Raw genomic sequence first — 13031 nt, 5'->3', positions numbered from 1 at the left:
ATCCTTGTAAACTCGTCGCCACTCACGCATGTCAGAATTGGGTGTGTGAACCCATGCCTGAACAACACTCCATCAACGAGGGTGTACCTTGCAGAGTTCTTCTTTATCCTCTTTCCCTCCCCAGGCTCTGCTGGGAGAATCCCATCTGCAATGTATCGCCTATAAGGCGTCATCCACGTGTCGCCTTCCTCCAAAGCGCATACTTGCAGAACCTTCTCTCCCTCGGGCGAGGCCGCATAGGTGCTGATGCGGGGTGTCCTCGCCGTATCTTGAATCAAAGAGCGATGGCTCCTTGGCTTTCCTCTCGTCGTGCTGATGTGAAGAACATCCACCATGTTGTCTGCCACAATCTTTCGTGACGTTTTGAGCGTCTCTTGGATGACTGTCCTCTGCCTTCCCCCCTTGCAAGAGCTGGCCAGCTTGGCGAGCAGCTCAGCTCTGGCATTTTGCTCTCTAGGGACATGCACCAGCTCAAACGTAGCGAAAGCTCCCTTCAACAATTGGACATACTTTAGATATGTTGTCATCTGCGGGTCCTTTGCTTGGTACTCCCCTGCTACTTGCCCTGTGACCAACTGGGAATCACTCTTCGCCAAGAGGCTTTGTGCATCCATCTCCTTGGCCAAGAGCATTCCAACAATCAGTGCCTCGTACTCAGCTTGGTTATTGCTTGCTTTGAAGGCGAAGCATAGGGCTTGCTCGATCAACACCCCGTTAGGCCCTCCAGAACTATTCTCGCGCCACTCCCCTATTGATTGGAGGACCCATCCACTGCCTAACGAACCATCCTTCCAGCTACGTCTGGCCTCTGAAGTACTTTCTGAATGGGGAGGTTCGTCATCACCACCATTGTGAAGCTGTGAAAATAGTGGCGGAGCCTCCTGGCCGAGAACACTACTGCCAACGCCGCCTTCTCCAACGACTGGTATCTCAACTCTGGGCCTTGCAAAGCCTTGCTTACAAAGTAGACGGGCCTCTGCACTTGATCCTGCTCCTGGACCAGCACATAACTGATAGCCCACTCAGTCACAGCGAAGTACAAACGAATGGGGGCGCCTGCCCGTGGCTTGTAAAGCACATGCGGCGTCGCCAAGTACTCCTTTAACTTGAGGAATGCTGCTTCGCACTCATCTGTCCACGCAAAACGGCTATTCCTCTTGAGGCACTGAAAGTAGGGGTGACCCTTCTCACCTCCAGCAGATACGAACCTTGACAAAGCTGCCATCCGCCCAGTCAGTTGCTGCACTTCTTTCATTGAAGTTGGGCTCCTCATGGCAATGATGGCTGCGCACTTATTAGGTTTCGCCTCTATTCCCCTTTCCGTGAGCATAAAGCCTAAGAACTTACCCGCCTCAACCCTGAAGACGCACTTCTCGGGGTTCAGCTTGAGGCAGTACTTTGATATGGTGGGAAACAGCTCTTCCAGATCCGTTGTGTGCCGCCCCCTCTCCTGCGAGGTCACCACCATGTCGTCTACGTAGGCTTGCACGTTCCTTCCTAGCATGGGTGCAAGGACCTTGTCCATTAGTCTCTGGTAGGTGGCGCCTGCGTTCTTCAGCCTAAACGGCATCACCTTGTAACAGTAACTGCACGTTTCCGTCATGAACGCCGTTTTGCTCTCATCCCTTGGATGCATTTTTATTTGATTGTACCCCGAAAATGCGTCTAAGAAGCTCAGCATCTTGCACTCTGAGGCGCTATCCACCAATGCGTCGATGCTAGGTAAGGGGTACGAATCTTTAGGGCACGCCTTGTTTAAGTCCGTGAAGACTACGCACATTCTCCTCTTTCCATTCGTCTTCTTCACTAAGATGACGTTGGCCAGCCACTCAGGGTATTGTATCTCCCTGATGTGTCCAACACTTAGCAATTTCTGTGTTTCTTCCTTCACGACGAGACACCTCTCTTCGTTGAACTTCCTCCTCCTCTGTCGTACAGGGCGAACCTTGGCGTCCATGCTGAGGTGGTGGCACAAAAAATCTGGGTCGATGTCTGGCATGTCTAAGGTGGTCCATGCGAATGCATCTAAGTGGCGCGAGATCACCGCTGCCATTTCGTCTTGTTCTTCCTGGCTCAATAAATGCCCCAGCTTGAATATCTTGCCACCAATCTGCCTCTCCACCACGTTGTCCACTGGTTGGGGTCAGCTATCTCGTACGCTCTCTGCGCGAGTCTCGTTTCTGCGATCTTCTTCTATAGGCGGCGCCTCATCAATTTCTCCCATGGGCGAGGCCCCCGCGGATACCTCCCCTATGGGCGATGCCTCCCCTGGTGTTTTTTCTAAGCGCGCATCTTCCCTTGGCGTCGCCCCTGCGGGTGAGGCCTCGACAGGTGTCGCCTCTTCTGCGGACTCCACCTCCATCGGCGTAGCTGAGTTGGGCGATCATTCAAGCACCATGAAAACGTCTCTCTTTGTCTTTAAGCTATTTTCATAGCATTTTCGGGCATCCTCTTGATCAAATTTGATCACAATGACCCTGCCACTAAGATCTGGCAACTTCATCTTCATGTGGCGCGTGGAGGCCACCGCCCTTAGTCTATTCAACGCAGGCCTTCCCAACAGAATGTTGTAAGCTGAATTAGCATTCACGACTAGATACTGGATGCTCTCGGTACGCGATGTCGTTCCATCAGTAAACGTCATCCTCAGCTCTAGGTAGCCACGCACCTCAACTTGGTCTCCTGTGAACCCATACAAGCATCCAGTGTAGGGCCTCAGCATGTCAGGGGACAACTGCAACTTATTGAACGTCGACCAAAACATGACATCTGCAGAACTACCCTGGTCGACGAGAATCCTATGCACCTTTCTCCCAGCTGTGACAACCGAAATGACCACGGGGCCATTGTCATGTGGGACAACATCTCGTAGGTCAGCCCTTGCGAACACAAGGTATGATTCCTACTGATCATCTGAACCCTCCTCAGCAACTGAGTTCACTGCACTCACATACCTCTTGCGCTGAGAGGCAGTGGGTCCTCCTCCAGAAAAGTCACCAGAGATGGTGTGCACCCCTCCATGGATTGGCATTTCATGCGCTTGATCCTCCTCCAGCGCTGCTAGGGCTGTGGTCGTAGCAGGCCCAACAAGATAATTCTTCAGAAAGCCATTCTTCATGAGCTCATCCAGCTGATGGCCCAGCGCCAAACAATTGTTGATATGGTGCCCAAACGCTTCGTGAAACTCACACCACGAGTCTTTACGAGGTCCCAGCACCTCTGCTGCCCACTTGCCTGAGGCCTCCTCGCCGCGTATGGCGCTTCTTGTCTTGGTTCTTCCTCTCTGTGGTGCCAACCTTCACCACCTGCGCTCCAAAGCGACTGATGTATTCCTTGAGTGATGCGGACATCCAAGCCCAAGGGCCACGCACAACAAGATTGTAATATTAAAATAAAATAATATTATTATTTTATTTGGAGTTAGGATTTGAACTCAGGACCAAGTACAGAGTATCAACCTAACCACTGGGACAATGATCATTCTTGAAATATAAGGATTGTAGTATTGTCTTATTTTCTTTTTTTCTATTTCTTCTTTTTTTTCTTTCAGTTTCTGCTTTTTTTTTTAAAAAAATGAACAGTACCGTGAACAGTACCGTGAACAGTGTCGTGAACAGTACCGTGAACAGTAATGAGGGAAAAAAAAATTCAGGATGCACAATTATATTATGACTTAAACCTTTGCTCTGAATACCAACTGATATGAATCCAAATAGACATGACAATAAAATTGGGAATTTAGGGTTACGGAACGGAATAAATTCAAAACAGTAACAATAAAAACCTGGATAAAGGAAGGCGCCACAAACAAAGTTTGATAAGCCTAAGGATGATCGTCACAAGAATTAGTGGATTCTTGATAAGATCGCAAGATACAGGGAAAAACCCTAGCAGAGAAACACTCTCTAAAATTATCAAAATATTCGTTCCCCTAATCTGAGTTCCAATAGTGTATAAATTACAAAGGTCTTTTCTTGTTTGTAAGAAAATAAGACAATACTACAATCCTTATATTTCAAGAATGATCATTGTCCCAGTGGTTAGGTTGATACTCTGTACTTGGTCCTGAGTTCAAATCCTAACTCCAAATAAAATAAAAGAAAAGAAGAAAAAAAAAGGAAGAAGAAGAGGAAAACAAAAATAGAAAAAAAAAACAAGAGGAAAACAGAAAAAAAAATAGTTCTTATTCAGTGCATACTTGGTGTTTGTTAAAAGTTCTAAAAGTGTCCTGTCTACATATTTTATTTTCTCTATATATTGTTTTTGCTTGCTGTTTTTTTAATTGTCTTGCTTGTTTGTTGATAGTGAAATTGTTCTTCACTATTTTGTTCTTTACTATTATTTTTAATTGATTGTGATTGCTACTTTTGAAAGTGATTCTGCATTGATTGCTTGATTCTTGTAAGAACCTTAAGTAGAGAAAGAGTGGTAAAAGACAGTGTGATCATTAGAAAAAAAGCCTTATTGTGTGAAACACGAGTGTTGAGTGTAAACACGTGAGAAAGTGGTGTGAGGCCCAAACTTATTGTTATTTGTAATCTGTTTACTTGAGCATGGCAGGGGAACCGTCAGATAGTGGACTGTCTCAACTATAGATGCAAGCCTTAACACAACACTTGGAAAGGATAATGAAACAACAAAGTCATGGACTCTATGAGAGGTTGGATCAAATGGAGCAAGCACAACAAGTAAATCCAGAAAATAGAGGAGGAGATAGGAGGAGGAGAAGAGAAAATGATGGAGAACAAAGAACTCTGAGAATTGATGGAATAAAATTAAATATTCCCACATTCAATGGGAAAAGTGATCCTGATGCTTACTTGGAGTGGGAAATTAAAGTGGAGCATGAGTTTGCTTGCAATGAGTATAATGAGGTGCAGAAGATGAAGTTGGCAGCAGCTGAATTTTCACATTATGCCTTAACTTGGTGGAATAAATACCAAAGGGACAGAACTAGATATGAAGAACCCATGGTAGAATCTTGGACAGAAATGAAAAGGATTATGAGGAAGAGATATATTCCAGCAAGCTACAATAGGGAGTTGCAACTCAAACTCCAGAGAATGACTCAAGGAAATAAAAGTGTGGAAGAGTATTTTAAAGAGATGGAGGTGACCATGATTAGAGCTGGAAAGAATGAAGAAAACGAAGCAATCATGGCAAGATTTTTGAATGGATTGAATCATGATATTAGGGATGTTGTGGAGCTGCAAGAGTATGTTGACATGAAAGAGTTGTTGCACAAGGCTAACCAAGTAGAACAACAACTCAAGAGGAAGGGAATCATGAGGAGTTCTAACAATAATAAAAATTTCAATTGGAAGGATAAGGCGATGAAGGATAAAGGAGTTCCCTCAAGTTCAGTCACATTTTCAAGTGGGAAGTCACCTCATAGATATAGTAACTCACCACCTAAAAGGAAAACAAGTGAGGTAAAATGTTTCAAATGCTTGGGAAGAGGACATTATGCTTCAGAATGTCCAACAAAAAAGAATATGATCAGTTTATCAAAGACACAAATAGTCAGTGAACCTTCAAGTGAAGAAGAGAAGGAAGAGGTAGAGGTGGAGTTGGATACATTGGAGGGTGATTTGTTGATGATTCGAAGGCTTATGGGAAGCAAAATGCAAGCTTTGGACCAAACCCAAAGGGAAAATATTTTCCATACTAGATGTTCCATTCAAGGGAAAATATGTTCACTCATAGTTGATGGAGGAAGTTGCACCAATGTAGCTAGCTCAAGACTAGTTACCAAATTGAATTTGGAGACAAAACCGCACCCAAGGCCATACAAGCTTCAATGGCTTAGTGAAGATGGAGAGATGACAGGGAGTAAACAAGTAGGGGTGAACCTATCCATAGGACAATATAATGACAATGTCTTGTGTGATGTGGTTCCAATGGAGGCAACTCACATTTTGTTAGGGAGGCCGTGGCAGTTTGACACCAAGGCTATTCATGATGGTTTCACCAATAAAATCTCTTTCATGCAGAATAATAAGAAGATCATTCTCAAACCCTTATCTCCTAGAGAGGTGTGTGAGGATCAAATCAAATTGAGAGAAAAGAGAGTCCAAGAGAAAAGAGAGATGAGTGAAACACCTAAACAGAGCAAGAGTGAAACACTTACAAAGAGAGAAACACATGAGAGAAAAATGAGTGGATTACTGAAAGTGAATGAAGTGAAGAAGTTGCTACTTTCTAGCAAACCTCTTTATTTACCTTATTGCACAAACAACACTTTGGTTGATGACCTTTCTAACCAAATTAATTTTCTTCCTAGTGTTGATTCTGTTTTGCAGGAAATCCAAACTCAAGTTGAAGAATTGATGAACACAGGATGGGTACAAGAGACCATGAGCCCATGTGTTGTTCCAGTAATTTTGGTGCCTAAAAATGATGGTTATTGGAGGATGTGCACAGATTACAGAGCACTCAATAACATTACCATTAAGTATAAACACCATATTCCCAGGTTAGATGATTTAATGGATGAATTGTATGGTGGTTGTATATTTTCAAAAATTGACTTAAAAAGTGGTTGCCATGAAATTAGGATTAGGAATGAGAATGAATGGAAAACTGTCTTTACATCAAAATATGGATTGTATGACTGGCGTGAGTTGCTATTTGGGCTAACAAATGCCTCAAGCACTTTTATGAGATTAATGAACTATGTTTTGAGAGAATTTTTGGGCAAATTTGTTGTGGTGTATTTTGATGACATCTTGATCTATAACACTAGTTTGGAATTACATAAGGAACATTTGTGTGCTGTTTTGAATGTTCTTAGAAAGGAAAAGTTGTATGCTAATCTTGATAAATGCAGATTTTGTACTGAACAAATTGCGTTCTTGTGTTTTGTGGTAAGTGCCAAAGGAGTTCATGTAGATTATGAAAAGGTGATGGCTATCCAAGAATTATGTTTACATCATGTTGAGTTTGCTTACAATATGGTTGTTGACAGCACATCGAATTGTGATCCATTTGAAATTTTGTATGGATTAAATCCTTTAACTCCAATATATTTGTTAACTATGCCTAACATTTTTGTTTTAAAGCATAAAGATACACAGGCTAAGATTGACTATGTGAGAAAGCAACATAAAAAGGTTGAAGAACAAGTTGAAGAAAAAGGTGAAGGTTATTCTAAACAAGTTAACAAAGGAAGAAAGAAAGTAATCTTTGATCCTGGAGATGGGGTCTGGGTACACATGAGGAAAGAAATGTTAACTAGACAAAGAAAATCCAAGCTCCAATCTAGACGGGATGGACCTTTTCAAGTGTTAGAAATGATTAATGACAATGCCTACAAGATTGATCTTTCAAGTACGTACAATATGAGTAGCACTTTTAATGTGTCTGATTTGTCTCATTTTATTGGAGGTGATGAAGCTTTGGATTTAACTTCAAGTCTTTTTCAAGAGGGAGGGAATGATGTGGACATCCAAGCCCAAGGGCCACGCACAACAAGATTGGAATATTAAAATAATATTATTATTTTATTTGAAGTTAGGATTTGAACTCATGACCAAGTACAGAGTATCAACCTAACCACTGGGACAATGATCATTCTTGAAATATAAAGATTGTAGTATTGTCTTATTTTCTTACAAACAAGAAAAGACCTTTGTAATTTATACACTATTGGAACTCAGATTAGGGGAACGAATATTTTGATAATTTTAGAGAGTGTTTTCTCTGCTAGGGTTTTTCCCTGTATCTTGCGATCTTATCAAGAATCCACCAATTCTTGTGGCGATCATCCTTAGGCTTATCAAACTTTGTTTGTGGCGCCTTCCTTTATCCAGCTTTTTATTGTTACTGTTTTGAATTTATTCCATCCCGTAACCCTAAATTCCCAATTTTATTGTCATGTCTATTTGGATTCATATCATTGAGGGTCTCACCCTGATACTGCTTTACATCGAACAGGTCGTACGAGACCAGCAATGGAGCCCTGTTTGCTAGATACTGCTCCCTAAACAGCTGCGAGAGCTGTGCGAAGAAGGTGATATGGCCATAAGGAAGGCTAATGAACCAGTCCATGGCCATCCCAGTCAAAGTGCTCATGAAGAGCTTGCATCTTACAGCGTCGGAGCCGCCTACCAGCATCATTTGCGTGTGGAACGCAGTGAGATGTGCTTCGGGGTCCTCCATCCCTGTGAACGTTACCTTGGGCCCCACAAACGTGTTGGGGATCACCGTCTCCAGAATCAGCTGCGAGAATGGCGTAGAGAACTCCCTTGGTGGAGTGGAACCCTCAGGCTCATCCCCATCGCGTAGTCTTGAGTTGTTGCGCCACCCACGACACAACTCCTCATTCATGCGACAAAGCTCCTCATTTCTCGCCTGAGATGCCGCGAGATCCTCCTGCATGCGCTCTTGCTCAGCCTTCGACGTTGCCATTGCCTCCTGCAGTCCCTATATCATACCCATGACCTGCTGCATGGTCATCTCTTCGCTCTCAGTGCGCGTCGAACCTTGCGTCGTGGACCTCATCTTCTGCGGTTTCAGGAACTTCTTCTAGCTGTCGTGCAACTCCAAGGGAATGAAGAAAACATTGGGAACTCGAACTCAAACAAACACGATCCAACAGCGAACTGAACCGAAGGCAATCGGTGAAACTGCACCAATTTCACAACGAACGGTGCATCTTGGTATACTCTCGAAGGAACTGAATCGGAAACTGCAACTGGAAAATTGAACACTTGTGGTGGGACTGATGTTTTAGATCGGGGCCCCACGGTGGGCGCCAAATGTTCCCACCGGTTGACCAGATTGTGCTTCGTGCGTAGCTAAGACCCGCGTATCTAGGACTCCTTCGTCTTTGTTCCAAATCTTCTCCCTGTGCCACCGTGAGTACCTGAAACAGAGAGAACAAAGGGGCGCCCTCGCGGCCATTTGCACTCCGACGATCAAGTCAGCAAGCGAGACACATCAAAGGGGACACACCTCCGTATCGGAGCACCGTGAATGGATGCTTTGAAGGTGGTCGAATATCTGAGTAACAAATTTCTCTCTAATTGCCTGTGCGAACAGTGGGTCCGCGAGCAAGCAATTAGAGTGTGTGTGTCAAACTGAGTCTGGATCTCTGTCTCAAACGTCTAAAGCCCCTTTTAAACGTCTAAAGCATTCAAAGCGTCTTAAAGCGCATTTAAAGCGTCTTAAAGCGCACTTAAAGCACTTAGTAACGTTCAACGCGTTTAAAACGTTCAAAGCATTTAAAGCATTTAAAGTGCTTTAAAGCGTTCAAAACGTAAACTAAAATAAAAACGTACCTTAGCAAACTTTCAGGGAAACTTATACACCTTGATGTTTCAGTACTTACTACCATGTGTTCTTATGACTTGATCCCTATTCTACGTGGAAGGCCTTACAATACCGTAATCCAGCTTAGGGATATTCCATCGTGAAAGTCCTCCTTCCTCGTAGTGCATCCGGCAGAAGGGGTGACTTTCTGGGTGCCAACTCATGCGCCCCAACCTCTAGTCACTCACCTTGGGAGCTTACCTACCCTACGCACATGGCTCGACTCCCGGGCGTGGCCCTCTCATGGGTCGTATCTATCCCGGGGGTCTCCCAGAGGTGGCGTGGGTACTTCACGAGTCAGGCTACTCCCTACTGGAACTAAACTATGGCCTTGGAGCCACCTTTCTCTTACTGCTCTGAGGTACTGAGGCCCCTCGTGGTGTCGCCCCCTCCACGGTCTTTCCTACCCGTGGGTATCGGGGGGTGACATCATCGATGCCTTAACCTAGCGACGCCTTAACCTGGCGACGCCTTAAACGGTCAACCTATTGACTTTCCTCCATGGGCACCCTGGATGGGTCCCACCATATGTTTGACTTTGGCTTTGACTTTGACTTTGACTTTGACTCTGGTCAACGCCCGGGGACGGGACGGTACAGTTTCTTCACCAAAACTTAGGTTACCCTGCCTTTCATGTTGAATTATCATGAAAAAGAAACTTTTTTAAGAAGGTAAAAGATCCATCAACAATATATGTGACTTAACAACATTGAAATAATCATTCAAACAATTTAGAAACTAAATCATCGTATCTTGGTGCCTATAATTCCTTACAGTCCTCATTGCTTAGAATTTATTGGACAAGTGCCACATTCAAGCTCTTCCCCAACCCTTTTAGCTTAGTGAAAATTTAGTCATGCCCAAAGTTCCTTGCTTGGAATTATGGAATTCGTACTGAAGTTCTAAAACATGAATAAAATATTCTTACAAGAATCATTCCTTTAAATCAAACCAAATGTTTATATCATGTTCCATTAAAACAACTCTTTCTCTTATTGACGGGAAGACAAATAATAGTATTATCATCCAGGCAAAAAAAAAAAAAAACTATATTTACCATGGCGATAAGAATAACCAATGAATTTGTCCTTAACTAGACACCCTCCAATTTTAAGAATTCAAGGTTTGAAGGGTAACCTTTCCATAAATCATAAGTGTTTTATTTAGTTATTTAAGAGGAACTTTATTAAGAATGTAAGATTTCGTCAAGGTTTTTTTTTCACATATAATTAGACATACCAAAATTAAGAAAGGTTGCATTTATCATATCTTTCAAGGTCTTATTTTTCCTTTGGGCTATACAATTTTGTCTAAGTGAAAAAGGGGGTAATGAACTCATGTATTATATCATTCTTCTCACATAATTCATGACTTGTTGTACAATATTCACCTCCCATATCAAATTTTAATCTCTCAATCTTTTAGTCTAGTTGATTCACCACTTTAGCTTTATATTTTAGGAACATTTCCTTGCTCTTATTCTTTGATTTTAATAGATATATTATTAAAAAAATTCTTGAAGTTTGTTAGATCAGATCAAATAGTTCAAGATGTTTTGTACGCCTATGCACTTAAAAAGTTTTCCTTCTACACATATAGGACATTTAGGGTTATTTTCTATATGCAACATAGGTAACAATTTTGTCGTTATCAGTTTCAACATCTATTTTAAGTCCAATTTTCTTATTAATATGATGAGTTCCAGATTTAAAGTTGTGTAGATAATAGTTTTTATCAAAGGCTTCAATTTGGTTTTAAAAATTGGATACATTTTAGTACAAATTTGTCATTTCACTGATACACACGTATTCTTTTTAAGCTCTCTTTATTCTTCACAAATGGTAAATTTCTATGCATGGATCGTGAAGGGTATATAAAACATTGCTTAAGGAAAGAGTTTTTTCAAAAGTATCACTAAATAAAATATATGTGGTGGCGATTATTTTCGTATACCATGGTGTTTATAACTGCCACAATATATGTGTGTGGGAATCTTCTTTAGGTTTCTCACCATATTCTGTTAATTCAGAAACTCATAAACAAAGTGTCAACATGAAATGTGCAATCTTAAAATCAACTCACACCATAATGTAATCTTTTCAAACTCCTATGTATTGTGGTGATATTTATCTCTAATGTTCTATTCTTATTTGGTATTGGTATTTTCATTTTATGCTTAAATCTTGAATCTTTGGAATTGATTGTGAAGTATTTCTGATGATCTAACCCAAAAGAAAATACTTGACATATTATGATACTAGGAATAGACTGTGATAGCAAATGTTTTATAACATTTTTTTCATAATAAGAAAATTTGTTAAATAGTTAAGGAATCAATTTTTAGGAGAAGATCTTAATAATTTCATATTTGAAGAATCAATGTGAATGACTCTCTTTGTTGCATCAATATCAAATTAGGTCAGAATATTGTATATGTTTATTTATCCAAAATAGAGACGAGTGAGAAGGATTAACTTCAATCTCAATCATTAATTGAATTCTTATAATCATTTACTTTGTTTTTATTTAAATTAGAAGCAAATTTTATTCAAACAATGCTCATATACCTTGAATTGGACCTTTGTACATATTTCAATATTTAGTGAATGTTACACATAAAGATTTTAATAGAATATTTTCTATTGGGTTCGATATCTGTCTTTTGAGATAAATTATTACTGTTGACCGAGTACACTTGCCAAATTATGTCAACATAAGCCTCAACCTATACCTATGCTATGGTATACTCATATTCATCAAAACCATTTTGCTATTGTTTAAGACCCAAAGCTATATCGCTCAGTTGTTGGTGCATTACAATACATTCTCAACACTCATCATAAACTCTCATATGCAGTTAATAGGGTATGTCAATTCATGCATGACCCTCAAGAAGGGCATCCGAAGGTTGTCAAACGAAATTTACACTATCTTGTTGGTTCCACCAATCATGGTCTCTTTATATGTTGCAATACAACCACTTCCATTATTGACTTCAGCGATGTTGATTGGTCCTATGACATTGATAATAGAATATCTACTACAAGGTATTGTGTTTTTTTCTTGGAAACAATATTATATTTTCAAAATCTCATAAATAGAAGACGATTTCCAAGAGCATCACGAAGATTGAATATCGTAGCATTGTTGCACTCCTTGCTAAAATTATATGGGTTCACTCTCTTCTTTAAGAACTTCACATCAAAACTTCCATTCCTAAGCTTTACACAAAACACTTTGGCATAGATGTGCATCTTGTTCGAGACTACATTCAGCATAATCGGGTTCAATTGATTCACTTACCAACAAAATATCAAATTGCAAATTTGTTAACTAAGCCCATCACTGATCTACCTTTCATTTGTTTTAGGATAAACTTATGGTTCTGCTCAATCCAACCATAAGTTTAAGGGGGGATAATAGAAGTGTCAAATAGTTCCCGCTTTTGTATATATATCATGTCTTCGTTATGCTTTAGTGTGACTAATATACATTTTCTTTTCTTCTTCTAATGCATCTTTCTCATTCTCACTGCAAGAAAATCATTAAATAGAAACTAATTTTAAAGATAAAAAATAATTTGTTACTTATATATTGATTAAACTAGATACTAATACTAAAAAACTTATTGATATCTAAAGTAGTTTCTATTATTCATAAAATTTTTAATTTAATTTTTAAATTGATATCTAATTAGCTACAAGGTTTTAGCTACAAAC

General features: G+C 40.7%; 1 protein-coding gene across 1 annotated transcript; it reads left to right on the top strand.

Moving 5' to 3' along the window:
- Positions 1 to 4628: 4628 nt before the first annotated feature.
- LOC137838430 (uncharacterized) lies at positions 4629 to 7487 on the top strand. Its single transcript, XM_068647677.1, has one exon. The coding sequence runs from the start codon at positions 4629 to 4631 to the stop codon at positions 7485 to 7487; it is 2859 nt and encodes a 952-aa protein (XP_068503778.1).
- Positions 7488 to 13031: the final 5544 nt, after the last annotated feature.

This window comes from Phaseolus vulgaris, chromosome 4, assembly GCF_000499845.2.
Source record: "Phaseolus vulgaris cultivar G19833 chromosome 4, P. vulgaris v2.0, whole genome shotgun sequence".
NCBI classification, from domain to species: domain Eukaryota; kingdom Viridiplantae; phylum Streptophyta; class Magnoliopsida; order Fabales; family Fabaceae; genus Phaseolus; species Phaseolus vulgaris.
This window is presented reverse-complemented; position numbering and strand designations above follow the sequence as displayed.

What these genes read in the sequence shown, in the direction of transcription:
- LOC137838430 (XM_068647677.1), top strand. Translation starts at nt 4,629, where the DNA reads ATGAAACAACAAAGTCATGGACTCTATGAGAGGTTGGATCAAATGGAG.